Raw genomic sequence first — 16,872 nt, forward strand, 5'->3', positions numbered from 1 at the left:
GGTCATATTCATTAAATGTACTTTCGTAGCAGATTAATATTTAATGTTTTCAGCCAGCGCAATTGTATTTGCGATGCCCACAAAACAATGCAACTGCCTGATCACGCATGATCACGCACCATCTTAGCATAGGAAATTAACCTGGGGATTTGCAAAACCACATCGTATACATGAATCTCATTTCAATCTCAAAGAAAAACAGCCAACAATGAGATGCAAATGAAAATACAAGTTGTACTGAAAGTATCAATTTTTATTTGAGACAAAATTATGTACATGTAACCAAATACATTATTCTTGAAACCGGTACAAATGTTTTTTTTCTTCTTTTTTTTTTCTTCCTGCAGTTGTCTTTTTTTGTCTATACTTACTACTGTAAATAATACAACTGAGAAACGTGGTATAAAACAAAAATAGGATTGGATTCAGAAAGTGTTCTACCACTCCAATGTCCAACAGCGGATATTTACAAGTATTTACATGTAATTTCATTTATATTTGTAAATAAACTTTCTTTCTTTTTCTTTTTTTTGCAGTTTTTGCAGACAAAAGTAAGAAAACTATTGTTGGTATGGCTATAGAGGAGTCTTCACTCAGGAACCACACTGAAGCAGACCTGGGTCCAATTGAAGCCATCGGACCTGAGGAAGCTCCAGTCAACCACTGGCCCTTCTCAAAACTCAAACCGCCCTGTGCAGGCGAAACCGTTCAAGTCCCGTAACACTGAATAACACAAACGTCATTAAAAGCCTTGCTGTTCTCGAACCCCGAGTCGTGTATATCCGAGGACTGTATCTTCACCCGTGCCTGGTTTATGGCTGCAGAACTTCACCTTGTGCCAGGTAATGAGGACTCTGAGATTGAACACTTGTGCAAACTGTATAATGCACACTCTGTGCGCTAGGGGCTGGGGGCATCGCGTGAATAATGCGTTTAGCATCACAGGGTGTGGAAGTGACCGATCCAACCGGCTGAATTATGGATGAACCATGAAACCTCCAAAGGACATGGTGGTTTCTCTCTCACGGTTTTTGCAAATACATACAACATTTCAGGAGAATTTTACATTTAAAGTGCATTTATTAAGTTAATAGAAAAAAAACCACGAGTACTTCATGTTTTTAAGTGGCAATCAAAAATGAAAAATGGGAATTGTTTTGTTGATAACTAAAGCTTAATTACTGAGAGCTTTCTCAAGCAAAAATGTGGGGCTTTTTGAGCAGGGTGTGACGTAGCTCAGTCAACAAACTGAATCAGAAATGGAAGACTGATGCACGCAGCTGTGGTGGCTGTGTTATTTCAGCTTAGGGATCTTCAGTCTGCCAGCTCTCTTCCCCCGATCTCCCTCAGTCCCCCAGGAACTACGCTAACCAACGCGAACCCTCAAGCAGAAGTTCTGCCTGAATCTGTGCTTCTCTACACCAGTGCTAGACTGCTACACAGTGCATTATGGCAGTTGTGTCCAACGGAAACTGTTCCACTAAGCTGACAAGTCAACTACCAGGATAACCAAGTGAAGTCATCTCATGAGAAATTATACCACGCAGTTGTTCACAGTTCACACTCCCAGATAATCATCTCTCATATAGACCTGTGGGACCTTGTTTGACCTGAAAACCCGCTTGTTAGCCCGATGCGTCACGCTAACGTAAAGCTCAGGCTACCCCCGTCCCTTTCCGTTTTCGGTTTTGGAGACTTAGTTTAGGCGCAGCTGCGAGTAGCATCAGTAGTACTTTCTGATCAGACACAACGGATTGAGTTCAAGCGTAAGGTTAGCACAGCTACAGTGCACTCTGAAATGATTCACGCCCTTGATAAAGATGAGCGAAGAAGGCAGCATGAAATGAAGTATGCAGGTAAGGAACCAGGGTTTCTCACAGGCCTGATCAGTCAAGGCGGACCTAGGCTCAATGGGAGGGATCAGCCCCAGAGAGCTTTATCCTCAAATTTTATCCAATATACTGTAGGCATTTACCATTAATTCACAGCTGAGAACTACTGACATCTGCTGGTCACACACAGATACATTTGCTACAGAAGACTGCATGAGAACTGATCCAGAATCAGTGATCCGTTTGGCATAAGCAGAACTAACACGCAAGTGTCTGATCCTAGATCTGCCGTGGGGACATCTACAAATCTGCATAGTATGACCACACCCTGGCACAAGTTACCACGGTCCTGGCAGATGTAGTAATCTTAGCTAGCCAGCCAACTGTGGACCCAGGAAATGGATTAAAACAAGGGCTAATTTACACTGACATAAACAGAGTAAAGCCATGAGTGGTTTTTGAAGCGTATCTTGGTCAACTACAATTTCCAATGGGTGTTAGTAAAATATGTAATGAATTACCAATAGATTAAGACAATATTCTACTTCATCATCTTTATCTAGGCTGTGATTTAACTCGGACCACACTGCATGTGCTAAACAATATCAATTTAGTGGTTCTTGATTTGCAAGATGCTATTCAAGCTCAGTATATTAATCGATATAATTTTGTTCCAGAAAAATCCGGAATTTTCCTTATACAATTTGAACTGTTAAAATGGTGTTAAGAGGTATCTGTGACGGCAAAGGTTTGTGAATGATATGCAAAAAAAATTACAATAAAAAAAAAGGAAAAAGATGCTTATTTTACATTGTTAAAACAAAAAAATGTCTTCCAGTCCAGTTGATTTGTACTTAAATTAAGCTTAAAATGTTAAGTTCAACAGCTAAAAAAAAGCATCTTGTTTTTGAAAACACCTTGCCTCAGTCTCCATGTAGAGACAAATCGCCTACGTCGGTGAAAAAGTGCGGCCCTGTACAATGTACACAACCGGTCTACAACTCACAGCTTTAATCGAGAAGAAAAATACCTTCTTACAGACACTTTCCAAAACTGTACAATGCAGTGAACAGCTGACCTGCTGCTACGAGAGTGGAAATGTGAGCAAAGTTATCATTTCACTCTGCACATGAAAACACATAGTGCAACTGTGAGAAGGATCTTTCATCGGTTTTTTGTTTTTTTCCCCCCATTTTCATTGTTTCTTTCACAATCTTGAAATTGCAGCTCCAAAATCCTCTGGGTGTACTTGAATGTACACATTATTCCGCACGCTCCCTCTTAATTAGCTGCTTAGACTTCGCTGAATGCTTAAAGAGAGCTTTCGAAAACATTTAAATAAAAATAAAGACGACGACAACAAGAAAAAAAAAAAAATGTTTTGAGAACTGAGCTAACCTTACTGAATAGGCAAGTGCTTGGATTGTTCCCTTGGTCAAAGGTGGGTGAGTCAGTGCCAAGACCTTGCAAGATCAGACAAAACACACAGCTGCCTCAGACATAACATTCAATAACACTTTATAAACTCCACTACCATCCTCACTCATCCACTTGTAGGTCAAGAGCAACCCGTGACAATTATTTGTCAGCACAGTCGGCCAATGTGTGTTTGGTTTATGCAGCCCGTGCTAACTGCACTGTTCATAATTTCATTCATCTGTGAAATGAAGCCCTCGTGCCTCTCCGTCGGTTGCTGGAGAACATCTGAACACACCTTACAGTAAGGAGTGAAACTGAGAGAGGCACCAGCCATCGAATGAAACGGGAAGGCGGTGAATCCCACTGTGACGAGGATCATGATGATGTACCTCCCTGTGGCCCAGAATCCCCAGGGTGGCCCGACAGAACCAAAGCACTAACAGTGCTCCAGGTAGTCAACGACCCGAGAGATGGACTTCTGACCTGTGGTGCCCACAGCACACTGAAGGGGGAGGCAGAGAGAGATTGAGACATCACAGTCAGAGACAAGGCTACCACAGAGCAAGAGACTGGGTTACCACAGAAACCGAGACTGGGTTACCACAGAAACGGAGACTGGGTTACCACAGAAACAAAGACTGGGTTACCACAGAAACAGAGACTGGGTTACCACAGAAACAGAGACTGGGTTACCACAGAAACAGAGACCAAAAAACTGACAGCAATACTAGGTTACTCCAAAAAAAAAATAAAAAATAAATAAAGACTACATTACCACCAGCCATGGGGAAAATACACATTTGAGCATATGTTTCCAAAATGATGCATTTAAGTTAAAAATCATTTCTAACACATTCCAAATGTGACAGCAGCTTTCCAATATGCTTGGGAAAAAGTTCACAAATATCATTTTTCATAAGCAGCTTAAACATGATTCTCATTGCAATTGACGCTTAATCTTAGATAATCTTAAACCCTGGACGTTTCTTGAACTTAGCGCGGTTAATGCGGCTTTGCAGTTCATCTCACAGACTGTAAATGTAGAAAGAAATCCCTGCAGAATGTTACATGAACACAGATGTTTCAGTTGTATTTCTTACTCCAGAAAAAGGTGTAAAGTAGCTGAATACATGCTTCACGAGATGCTGTGCAGCTGAAAACATCAGTGGCATTCAAATTGTTAAAAGTCGTCAAATCCGATGTGTTTGTAGATACTGTTCAAATTGATTCAGAGAACGTTTTTCTAAACGAATTTCATGTGTGCCCCAGGTCTGGTTACTGCAGTGAGAGAGAGACTGTTTCCAGATAAATATCCTCAGACCACATAAATTCTTAAGAGAGCAGATACTTACCGTTAGATTCATGAAGTTTAAGAACTTCTTGAGCATTTCTGTCATTAAGGAGAAATCTCCTTTAGGTAGATTTTCCCTCACAGTTGTGGCAGTCATCTGTGAGGCAAAAGATGTGTTCAGTGTCAGCTGCGTTTTTACCTGGCCTAGGGCACCATCTTCTCCGAAAAGGGCCAGTGTGGCTGTAGGTTTTTGTTTTAGCCCATCACCGTGATACCTGACAACTAATAAACTACTCATGGTCAAGTACACTATACACGCGATAAGGCCAATCAGGTGTCTTAGTGCTGGAATAAAATGTAAACCTGCTCCCAAACAGGCCCTTCTGAGAAGATTAGACACCCCCTGAGCTTCGTAATATCCATTTCAACAGTCCGGTGTCAAAAGAAATAAGTAAGTATCACACTTAAAACTAGCAGCGTTCAACAAAATTCTATAGAATAACTTACCGCTACCAATTTACACCGCTGAACTAAAGGCCAGAAACAGAACGAGAGAACAGAAGAAGAGTACTCTCCCACTGAGGCAGGGCTGATTTAACCATGAGAAATCTGCAGTGACCTTCACATAAAACCCTGCCGCTGAGCATACAGATTTACACTGGCTTATCAGTGAAAAAGATAATGACCGCCGATATCAATCATAACCTAACATCCCACAGGAAAGTCCATTACTTGTAATGAAACCCAGCTCTGGGCATTACTGGGCACCTAATAACCTCAATAAAGAACCATCATTAAACCCAAAGAACAGTACAGACCTTCCATTTCTGTCATCCTTGAGGCTTTAAGACTGCGGTATTTAGTGGGGAAAACTCAAGGTCCTTCGGGGAAATCCATTAAACGAAGTTCAAATGATAAGTGTTATTGGAAAGGAGTTGGCAATCAGGGCAGCTCAATATATATGCTGGGCATCACAAACACAAAGACGTCCCAATAGGAGCTCGGAGTGAGAATTACGGGACTCCCCTGACACAGACAGACCAATAGGGGCGCACTGTGGGACTTACGGGACTCCCCTGACACACAGACCAAAAGGGGCGCACTGTGAGACTTACGGGACTCCCCTGACACAGACGGACCAATAGGGGCGCATTGTGGGACTTACGGGACTCCCCTGACACAGACAGCCCAATAGGAGCGCGGTATACGAGGCCACGATGCTGTCCTCCATATGCTTCCCAGCATGCTGCAGGGCTGAGATGAGAGCACAGAGAAACCACTGAGGAAGTGATGAGAGGCACACAAACTGCACCCCAGAGAGAGATGAGGTGCTGAAAACAGGCTTGTGTTTGGCTGCAGGTGTTTCTCCAGAGGGACCCTCACCTTTATTCAGGTCCAGTTCCTCGTCCTCCTCTTCTTTCTTCTCCTGCTCCGCGCTGTTCTCGTTCTCCGCAGAGTTTTCAGAGGACACCCACTGGATCTCTCCGGAAGTTTCCTTCCACTCGCCTGTCTTGTCCGGCTGGGGCTTCGGCGCGTCATTGATGAAGTCGTCCGTCTCCGTTTCGGCGAGGACGGCCGCACGCTCGTGCTGAAGGAAGAGCTGCGGACGGACAGACGGACGGACGGACAGACGGACCCTGACGTGAGAGGAGAAGGAGCACCCCGGGGAGAGCAGAGGCTCCAGTTCCACACAAACACAGTGGAGAGGACTCCAGGGGTCTCATCTCACAGTGCTGCCTTCGGCTCAGGGGCTACGTGAACACACGCACGCACACGCACACACACTCACTCACTCACATACACGCATAACCACACACCTGCACTAGAGCAGCGACTGCACTGAAGGACCCCTCTGTCTTCAGCTCCTCCCCCAGGCATGGGGGTGTGTCCAGCTGCAGGTCCATCACGAAGTGCCTGTTCCTGGCGCTGTACTCCACCAGGTTAATGAGGAGGCCAAGACCCTGCATGTACGCACACACACACACCACACACGACACCACACACACACACACACACACACACACAAACCACACACATAACAAGCACACACACACAAACAACACGACACACATAACAAGCACACACACACCACACATAAGAAGCACACACACACACATACACACACACCACATTAAGCACACACACACACACACACACACACACACACACAGAATCAGAAAGGCAGTTAAAATAATGACACATAAATAGAAATGTAGCTCGCAATATTGCAATTACAATGTTCCAAGCACACATGGCAGAAATAGACAGAGACAACATTAAGGAACAGACTAGACAGAGAAAAATAAGCGAAGGTTCCATGAGGAAGGGACAGGCAGTCGTTAACATATGATTGATATAATTTTGTGTTTGTCCGTGACCTTTTGAAGCATTTACGAATCAAGGACATCAAGAACTTTCCCATGGAATCATGGCCTCAGTTCTGTAAATTTCCCAGCCTAATGGCCTCATCAAGTCTGATGAGCCATTTGGCTCAAAAACACAACTTTTTATGTTAATAAATTCATGTTATACGGGAGCAAATACAATGGACTCTTCCTTTTTACTGAGTCCATCCTTCAGTTTTTGGATGGGCACGTACTTGGTATTCCATTAATGAAGTGTGACTCATCTCTCCATTAATTAAACTCATGGTTTTACTTCAATACCATCCTGATTCCACGGACAACTCAACTGACAAACTTGAACAAAGGCAAAATATATATATATATATATATATATATATATACACACACACAGCTTTATATAGTTTTATAACCACATGTATGTATGGCAAGTCTTAGCATGCTAGGTTTAACAAGCTAACAGGAATTCTGTCAAGTTAAACAACTTAGGTCAACATATATACCATGTTTGAAGATGGTCCCACTTACTGCCAAGGAATTCCAGCCAATTATGTAGTTTGCCATCATTTTAGCAAATAAGTCTAATAATAAATAGGCATTAGCAGGGGAAAAAAAGGCCAAATGTGAGTAACTGAACTTGTGGAAAATAAGAAAGAAGGAAAGAAAGAAACGAAACAAAGCAAAAACAAAGTAACAACAAGGCCAGGCTTTGTACAGAAGGCATCACCCAGCACAGCACAAAGCTCCAGAGCTGCCCCTGAAGCAGAGCCTCGTGCCCTGCGCTCCTCTCTCTGAACGGGGCCGGGCTCACCAGCACTCTGATGTCGAATCTCTGCTCCTGAGGTAGAAACTGCGGGACACGTAGCACGCAGTTGAGCGCCGTGGGGATGAGCTGGTCCTGCTCCCCCGTCTTCGTGCTCCCCCACTCTGGAGGGAGGGAGAGAGAGAGGGAGAGAGGGAGAAAAAGAGACAGAGAGAGAGAGATACAGAGGGTGAGAGCCACAGAGACACAGCGTTTTTTTCACCAGTTTGCTTTACCGCGATCCCGCATAAAGCCATCAGGGAGCCTTAGGTTTCCCCACACTCAGAAACAGCAGACAGATTTCTACCGAGCCTCAACACGAAGGCACACAGAGACCCAGTCTAAAAGCAGAACACAAGTTTGGGCAACTTTGTTTGGGGAACTTCTGACAGTTTATTACAATTTCTACAGTGTTTATTTTTATCTGTCACCTGCAGCAGAATTACTAAAAAGATTTGTTAGTTTAAAATGCGTAAACCTGAACGGCAGCCATTTTGACGGAGCAGCCTGCGTGCGTGCAGGGGTAGAGCACGAGGTCGGCGTGTCCTTGGTTAGAAAAACACCCTGATAAATATTCACCCCAGCTGTTACACGTTTGTAAGTTGAGGACGTCGGGTTGTAATCTCCGCAATTACACAGCTATTCCACAGACCATTTGACTGTAATGTTGTCGACTGTTGCGGCTTTAAAAGCGAAGACGCATTTACTGCTTGGCGGACTGCAGCCTCTCGCTGGTGAGAGCGTGAGGAACTGTTCATTACTCTGAGGCGGCGTGCGAGGCCCGGGGAGGGCGGTGAGAGCCGGATATGGAGGCGCGGCGGGGGCAGACGGCCGTGTCTGCTGAGGCGCCTCACCGTTGTCGTGGGTGAGGTTGAGCAGAGCCCCGATGACCGCGCGCATGCAGTCCTCCACGGCCTTGGCCACGCTGCTGAAGCTGCAGTGCGGCAGCACAGCGCCCCCGCAGGCGCGGAGGGCGGGCGCCTCCCGGCTGTAGCACTGGATCTTCTCCTCGCAGTGTCTCAGGGCCCTGGAGGATCAGAGGCCTGTTAGAGAGAGCTGATAAACACGGACAAGCACGGACAGAGACAGAGCGAGACAGACAGAGGGACAGACAGAGGGAGACAGAGCAAGACAGACAGAGGGAGGGACAGAGGGACAGAGGACAGACAGAGGGATAGACAGAGGGAGACCGCCAGAGAGAGACCGACAGAGAGAGACAGACAGAGAGACAGACAGAGAGACAGACAGAGAGAGAGTGAGAGAGACTGCCAGAGAGACGGACAGAGAGAAAAAAGAGAGACAGACCGAGAGACCGACAGAGAGACAATACCATGTGAAGCTTCGTCATATTCAACACAGACTTTCATAACCAAGGTTCGACACAGATGATTTTTTGAATAACCGCTAAATTACACGTCCAACACGGTGTGTGCTTCCGCACTGGTGCGGTTTGAGCATTAGCATTCGAGATATCGCGTGCGCCGCCACCTCTCTTATAAATCTGCTGCGCTAATTCTTACCACGCTAAAGAACAGGCGCCCAGATGGCCGGTGTACAAACACGTTTTATTTTAAAAATCACTCCCGACTCTTCCACGCCATCTGCCTCCTCAATTACCCTCGCACTCCACATCCCTGCAGCCGAGCCGCCCGGCCCTCCGCATTACCGCCGCAGAGCCGGGGCCGGAATTAAAGAAAATAAAATGGAAATAAGAAGCGGACGAACCACAGGGGAGCGCTCATTAAACGCGCATGCGGAATGCTTATTAGCGCTTAGCCGCATAGTTAAGGGCCTCGCGCGAACATCTGCGAGCACAAACGCACACACGCATCTCATCCTCCTACGCTCCCTGGCAGCTAGGCTCTCGTCTCCGCTGCGGACGAGGCGGGCCTACGCGCCGTGCTCCTCGTAGAGATGAAGGGTACGGGCTCGACCGGATAGCAAGGGCAGATTCCAGGTATGAGGAGGAGAATGGAGGCTATGAGTGTGTTTGCAGTGGGCCGGTATCACACACCCATTCAGAGCCAAAATGGACTCTGGGTCCGTGGAAGGAAAACGGAGGTTAAGGGTGTGTATTCAGTAGGGTGGTATGGATTCAGAGGCAAAATGGACTCCGGGTCCGTGGAAGGAAACTGAGGTTAAGGGTGTGTATTCAGTAGGGTGGTATGGATTCAGAGCCAAAATGGACTCTGGGTCTGTGGAAGGAAACTGAGGTTAAAGGTGTGTATTGAGTGGGCCGGTATGGATTCAGAGCCAAAATGGACTCTGGGTCTGTGGAAGGAAACTGAGGTTAAAGGTGTGTATTGAGTGGGCCGGTATGGATTCAGAGCCAGAATGGAGGTGAGCTGAGCAAGAACTCTAAACTCTGTGTTTAGAAGGGTTCTGAAAGGAGCCCAGCTCTAATGGGTCGAAGCACAACTTCTTTGAAGGGCTTTGAAGCAGAATTTCATCAAACGAAAGGGGCAGATTCACAGAGGGACTGGGAGCAGAGCGAGATCAAAGACAGATCACAGCCGAAAATTCTACGATTGATCCAGTCGCCTTTATTTAGCAGATATGTTGACATATCTTCATAATACGCCCTGCATGTCAAAAAGGAAACGCTACATCCAGTAAATCTATCATTAAATAGACTATTTTATTTCACTACTTTACCTAAAATAAGTTAAACTTCATCAGTTTTAGTTTTCAAACCATCATAGGCTTGATTTCAAATCGTACAGAAAAAAAAACTATGTTGAAACTTAAAAAAATAAATAAATGAATAAAACCAAAAAAGGTCCAGAGAAAATGATTGGCATCCAAGAGTATATACTTGGTTGCACAGATTTTAACGAGGATAACTGCCTTGAAAGGCGTCTTGTACCCATCAATGAGCTTACTGCAACCTCTTTGCTGAACTTTTCCTCCACTCGTCAGCTGCATAGAGTCCTATGTTTGAAGGGTGCCTTCGACTGCTGTTTTCAGGTCTTGTCAGAGAGATTTTCTCTGGGATTTTTATCTCAGCTCATTGCTTGCCTTTCTTCTTGAACCGTGCAGAAGCACTTTTTGAAGTATGCTGAGGGTCACTGTCCTGCTGGAACAGCCACGATCTTTGACAGAGACCGAGTTTTCTAACACAGGATCATGTCGCTCCAAATGTTACTCCGAAATGTCTTGATAATGCTCAGATTTCACGGAGCCATGCACTCGTTCAAGGCCTGCAGCGCCAGAAGCTGCAAAGCAACCCAACAGTGTTATCAAACCTCCACTATATTTGACAGAAGGGAGAGTGTTCTTCTCCTTGAAAGCTTCATTTGGTCTTCAGTGAACAGCACAGAGAGCTGAAATGATGTCTCATCAGTCCACAGGTGGGTAGGTCTTGTTTACAAAGTTCCAATAGGCTTTACTTCTCACCTTTAGCAGCAGAGTCTTCCTGGGCTTCTGACCTAATAAGCCTTCTCGATTCAGAGCCCGGCGGATGGTACAGGGTGAAACCACTGTTCCAGCCCACTCCACGTCAACCTTAAAACCTTCTTGAACATTCTACGGCCGTTCAAACAACCGTCAACAGGATCTTTGGTAAATTGTTCTCTTTCAATCACATCCTGGGCAGGGTGTTCACAGTCCCTTGATCGGCCTGTGGCGGCCTGTAGCGTAGTGGTTAAGGTAAATGACTGGGACACGCAAGGTCGGTGGTTCTAATCCCGGTGTAGCCACAATAAGATCCGCACAGCCGTTGGGCCCTTGAGCAAGGCCCTTAAACCTGCATTGCTCCAGGAGGATTGTCTCCTGCTTAGTCTAATCAACTGCACGTCGCTCTGGGTAAGAGCGTCTGCCAAATGCCAATAATGTAATATAATGTAATGATCAAATTAAAGACTGTTGAAACTGGAATGTTAAGGTCTTGTGAATTTGTATGCTTATTGATAACCTTATTTCTGTTATTAAATTCCAGCTCTTTTCTTTCAGTCATCTTCACAGAAGGAAGAAGGGACAGAACGGTCTATTGTCTGACCTTTAAACAGAATATTGATTTGGTAATTAATGTTACCAGGAAATTAACAAGGGCACATGAAATGACAATCAAATTCTTTCAATCAGATTTATTTGAATTAGCATGCCAGGAGAAATTCAATTTATTTTTATTTTTTTCTGTAGTTTTTTCTGTACAGTTTGAAGACTAAAACTTTTCTCAAGTGCAACTTGTTTCATGCAAAATAGTGAAAAATGCTTTGGTGCCAATAATTTGTACTCTATCTGCACAGAAACAAAAATTCCCTGTGTACTATTTAGAGTCTTTCCAAGAGTTTACAAATGGAAATCGATGGCAACAAACAGCCGAGTCCAGGGCCGGCTCTGGAGCGAACAGACGCAGAAGAGGCTCCGATAAACATTCCCGCTTTGAATAAAATGTTCTATTCACATTTAACAACAGAAACCCTACGAGGCCGAGCCTGAATAATCACAGGCCAAAAACAAACGGAGGTATTTACACGTCTCTCAGACCTGGGATGTTCCCCGCTGTGCTGCAAGAGCCAGCGATTATGACAGTGGCAAGGGCAAGGTTTTGGCCACGCGTAACGACTATTCAAGAAACAAATTAAGGCGATTTCCATTCCGCCCCTGACTGAGCCAGCCGATTGGCTGCTCCGGAGCAGAGGGGTCTAATTAAACTCGACTGACCTCATTTGAAGGGCCTTTTTCTGGGCATAAACCTCCTCCTCAGGCTGGCACTGTTACACAGCTGCCGGAAGCTTCCGGGTCTGGCAGCTCGCTCCGTGCTACCGATCCGGGCGCTTGTTGGCGTGCGGAACTCTGCTGGCAGCGGTTCACCGCTCTACGTCCTGTTGAGCGAGCTGCCATCCTGCCCTCCTGCCACTCTGTAACCTTCAGCGGCGTTCTACCACTCTAGCGCTGGCAGGGCGGTCACCTTCAACCTCCCGCTCACAGAGCGGCACGCGGGCATGCAGCGTGTGTGCCAACAGCACCGTGCCCGCCCATTATCTACCGGCTTCACTGAAGAGTCATCCTGACCTTTTATCCGCCAGCACTCACCCGTGCCACCCCCGTAGACAGCGGGTCACTCACCTGGCAGAGGAGACAATGAGCTGGGAGTCTTTGTAAGCGATCAGGTAGCTCTGGTTCTCCGGGTTGTGTACAGTCACCTGTAGCAGACGCAAGGACATTTAGTTTTAGACAATACACTGAAAAAGAACAAAAAAGAACAAAGGGTGGTGAGAATATCTGGGACTTTTGGAGTATGCAGTATCCGAACCACCAGATGTGGTGCTGAGAAATGCTGGATTTACTAAAAGAAGAGAACAGACTGCACTGGTCTCAGCTTATTAGCTATACACTGACCATATTCCTCACTGTGTTGCTGCTGTATATGAACATTATGTTATATAGTTCCTGAGGTTCCCTGACCAGGCATAAAACACATATGAGACCTGGTGAAAGGGGTAATGTGGTGCATGTTGTTCTGGGTGTACAGTAAACAATGCAGCCAATTGGCTGAAAAGTCTCAAACTGTGAGGGCAAACATCAGGTTATTAGACTGCAGGTGCAGTTCAGTTCTCACACTGAAATGAGAGCTGTACATGGCACGCACACACAAAGCTGTAGTTATATCTGCACCAAAGCCAGATACAGCTGGCACGGCACATTTGGGCACACTCACGCTCTCCAGCACCCGTAAACACCGCTCGGCCCCCCATAACGACGCCACCAGGTTGTCCTCATCGTCCTCTTCCTCCAGGTTCTCCACACACTCTTTAACTGCAGGAGGAAGACACAAACATACCACTCATTACGGACAAAAGTGCACATCAGAGAGACAGATATACCACCAGACAGGCCGTTCTCTACCTTTATCTACGATGTGGTCCAGTCCGCCTAGCAACCGCAGCTCCTCTTTGAACCAATCACCTGCCCTCTTGGAGGTCAACGACAGCAAGGTCTCCATGGCTAAATGGCCAGTCTGGAGAGAGAGAGAGAGAGAGAGAGAGAGAGAGAGAGAGAGAGAGCGAGCAATCAAGTGTGTCAGTGAAGGACATTACCGCAACAGCACGGCTAGAAAAACATCAGATGAAAAGCACTTTCAGCTGTTTGAGTAAGCGGGGGCAAAAGCATTAAAAAGAGGCTTGTGCGATCAAAGTAAAATGATTCTAACCATTTATAATGAGTTAAAACAAACGCATAATGAGCTGAAGGCTAAAGGCTGCTGCTCTGACCGTGATGTTGCCCAGGTCCAGGTGCTTGTTGTGCACCGTGTCGCACAGCTTGCGGATCTTCTCCTTCACTTTGCCCATCTCCCTGGAGCTCAGCTGGGAGTCGGCCATCTTGGGGTCCTGCTCCAGCTCCAGCAGCCGGAGCATCAGCTCCAGACTGGCCCGGTCCAGGTCCATGTTCAGCCGGTCCCGGCTCAGAATGTACATCAGAGAGGCAGTGCACAGGGCCAGGTTCTGAGAGAGGGAGAGAGAGAGATGGGGGGGGGGGGGGAGAGAGAGGGACAGAGGGAGGAGGGGGAAAAGAGAGAGAGGGACAGAGGGAGGAGGGGGGGAAAGAGAGAGAGGGACAGAGGGAGGAGGGGGAAAAGAGAAAGAGGGAGAAAGAGAGGGAGTGAGAGAGGAGGTAGAGAGAGGGACAGAGGGAGGAGGGAAGGAGGGTTGGAGAAAAAGAGAAGGAAAGACAAGAAAGCACGGAGGGGAAAAGCAGAAGTCAAAAGGGGGAATAGAGGAGCAATAGAAGGAAAGAAAGAATAAAGACACATTGAGAAACAGAGTGTAACACACACACACACACACACACACACACACACACACACACACACAGCCATCGAGCACTCTCATCTTCAGCCCTGTTTAACGACACAGCCCTGCACTTGAGCATTTAGCGCTGACTCATTCACAGCCGCGTGCATAAGCGCACAGACACTGAAGAGCTGCGGGCGAGTGGCGGGGTCAGGGCGGCGAGTCTCCGTTAATAAGTGAGGTACTCAGCGGCGGCAGACGCCGGCCAGAGCTCCGCAGCAGGTGCCAGATGGAGGCCGGGAGAGAGGAGCTTTAAAGGAGCGGGGTCTGGAGCCCACAGAGGGCCGGGCTGAGGGGAACGGCGGCCGTACCGGGTGCTGCGGGGCGTCGCTCAGCGTTTTGAAGACCTGGGCCACCTTCCCCCTGGCCCGCAGGTGCATGCGGAAGCTGGGCATCGCGCACCTGGTGGCCAAGCCGATGACACTGCGGGGGGAAAAAACAACCGTCAGGATTCAGGGTCACACTGTGGAGTAGGCCAGCAGAATACTGGGATATTTGGCAAAGAAATATATAAAATTTGCGTCAATCGAATGGGGCTATATTCTTCAGAACTGTGGAATTGTGTCCAGTTCTGGATATTTCAGAGAAGATGGAGAGAAGGCACAAAGAAGGTTCTAATATTATTTTGACATTACAAAGAAACACTTTAGAAGTATATTGGACCGTGGCTGGTCATATACTCACCTAAGGTACCATGGGTTACACTGCGATTGGTCATAAACTCACTTGTGTTGGACTGCGATTGGTCATAAACTCACCTAAGGCAGCGTGTGTTGGACTGCGATTGGTCATAAACTCACCTAAGGCAGCGCGTGTTGAGGGGTTGACCACTCTTCAGGCCCGCTTCCAAATACTCAAAGTCATCTGTGAACTCCTGGTTCTCCCCGAACTCCACAACATCGTTGAAGTGCTTCACGTTATGAACAACAGTGTACAGCTGTAGGCAAAACAGCAGTCAATCTTTAGTCATCTTGTTCAGAGACTGACAGACAGGCAGATAGAAAGGGGGCTCACATAACTTCTGCTCCAACTAACAGAGGTAATTAAACTCTATGATATGAGATGACCTTCATATCAAATCAGCGTTGCCAAATTTTAATTCTGGAGAGGAGCAGGGTCTGCTGGGGGTCCCCAGACATCGACCAAGAGACCCACAGGATCTGCGGACGGCCGTTTTGGACTGTCAAATTAAAGAAGATAATTACACTTGAAGGTTAACTCACAGGAGAAAAGGCAGTGGAGTCCATCTGTAATTTGGCTCCCAGTTTAAAAATCACTCAATCTTCATTGTCACTCACACCTAAAAAGCAACAGCTCTTTGGCAAGTCCTCCCTTCTGAAGGGATGCTAACAGTTCTCCGTGTCTCGTGGCGTTAGCTCATCGATTTGCATTACTGTCCTCCCATTCATCTCCCTACCAATTAAGGGCCGTCCAGGTCATGCACTGCTGGGTCAGGCACTGCCAAGTAAATGACACGTGGCTGTTGAATAAACAGGATGGAATCAGACCTTCTGTTCGGCCGCCGAGGGACTATTATTCAGGGGACCGTTCCTTTACAAAATGGAGGAGGCCAGGTACACATCACGGTTCACTTGGCTACATCGCTGAAGGTAACGGGTGTGACCGAGCGGATTGGCTGCTCACCTCCTTGTGCTCTGTCCGGCATTTCAGCGCTGTGACGATGTCCTGGTACGGCTGGGTGGGGATGGTCACCGATTTGATGACTTTGGGCGGCGGGGCCGGGGTCTTGAACAAGCCGTCGTCCGGGTGGGGGTTGTTCGCCTTGCTTCCTCCCGATAAACTGGCCTATGGGAAAACACACGCGAAAGGTTCGGAGTGAACTTCATTTCAGTTCAGTCAGGTCGGGGAAATGAGCTGAAATTTAATCGATGGAATGAAAAACGTTCATCATCAAAAATTCTTCATATTCCCGGAGGATTTATTGAACTGGGTTGTGCTTTATTTCCTGAATCTGATGTACGGAAATGACCCCAGCCCTCGTATATATGGAAATACACACATGAAGGTGCTGAAAATAACTGCATAATGACCAATGCAGCAGTTCAACTGCTTAGTGTGATTGTCTATAGGTACAACATGATTTTCACATCTGACTGCTCACTCTGCCTCTCTCAAAGGTGTGAACCCCTGTATTACACAATACTACATGACGTTTAAATAAATAAATAAATAAATAAAATCACTACCTGAATGGATAGGTAGCTAGATAGTAAGTGGGCCAAAACTCAAGTTGCCATTTCTCATGTTAACACGACTGAATTCTTCCACAGCTTTCACTAGCAAACTGAAACCTTTTCTAACAAAGTGGGAGTTAACCCTTTCGATGTGTGCAAGGCAAAGAGAGGTCCCC

The 16,872-nt window shown here is 46.5% G+C and overlaps 1 protein-coding gene across 1 annotated transcript in view; it reads right to left on the reverse strand.

The window, feature by feature from the left end:
- Nucleotides 1-232: 232 nt before the first annotated feature.
- Nucleotides 233-16,872, reverse strand: part of wapla (WAPL cohesin release factor a) — a 38,882-nt gene continuing 22,242 nt past the window's right edge. Inside the window, exons 7-20 of the mRNA XM_061227971.1 lie at nucleotides 16,146-16,307; nucleotides 15,302-15,438; nucleotides 14,813-14,924; nucleotides 13,923-14,153; nucleotides 13,558-13,669; nucleotides 13,370-13,467; nucleotides 12,778-12,854; nucleotides 8,562-8,734; nucleotides 7,717-7,832; nucleotides 6,360-6,503; nucleotides 5,926-6,142; nucleotides 5,708-5,796; nucleotides 4,604-4,699; nucleotides 233-3,753 (exon numbers count right to left, since the gene is read on the reverse strand). Of these exons, the coding sequence (XP_061083955.1) occupies nucleotides 3,688-3,753; nucleotides 4,604-4,699; nucleotides 5,708-5,796; nucleotides 5,926-6,142; nucleotides 6,360-6,503; nucleotides 7,717-7,832; nucleotides 8,562-8,734; nucleotides 12,778-12,854; nucleotides 13,370-13,467; nucleotides 13,558-13,669; nucleotides 13,923-14,153; nucleotides 14,813-14,924; nucleotides 15,302-15,438; nucleotides 16,146-16,307 (1,830 nt within the window). The 3' untranslated portion in view covers nucleotides 233-3,687. The remainder of the gene's footprint in view (nucleotides 3,754-4,603; nucleotides 4,700-5,707; nucleotides 5,797-5,925; nucleotides 6,143-6,359; nucleotides 6,504-7,716; nucleotides 7,833-8,561; nucleotides 8,735-12,777; nucleotides 12,855-13,369; nucleotides 13,468-13,557; nucleotides 13,670-13,922; nucleotides 14,154-14,812; nucleotides 14,925-15,301; nucleotides 15,439-16,145; nucleotides 16,308-16,872) is intronic.

Source organism: Conger conger, chromosome 18 (genome assembly GCF_963514075.1).
Source record: "Conger conger chromosome 18, fConCon1.1, whole genome shotgun sequence".
Classification (NCBI taxonomy): domain Eukaryota; kingdom Metazoa; phylum Chordata; class Actinopteri; order Anguilliformes; family Congridae; genus Conger; species Conger conger.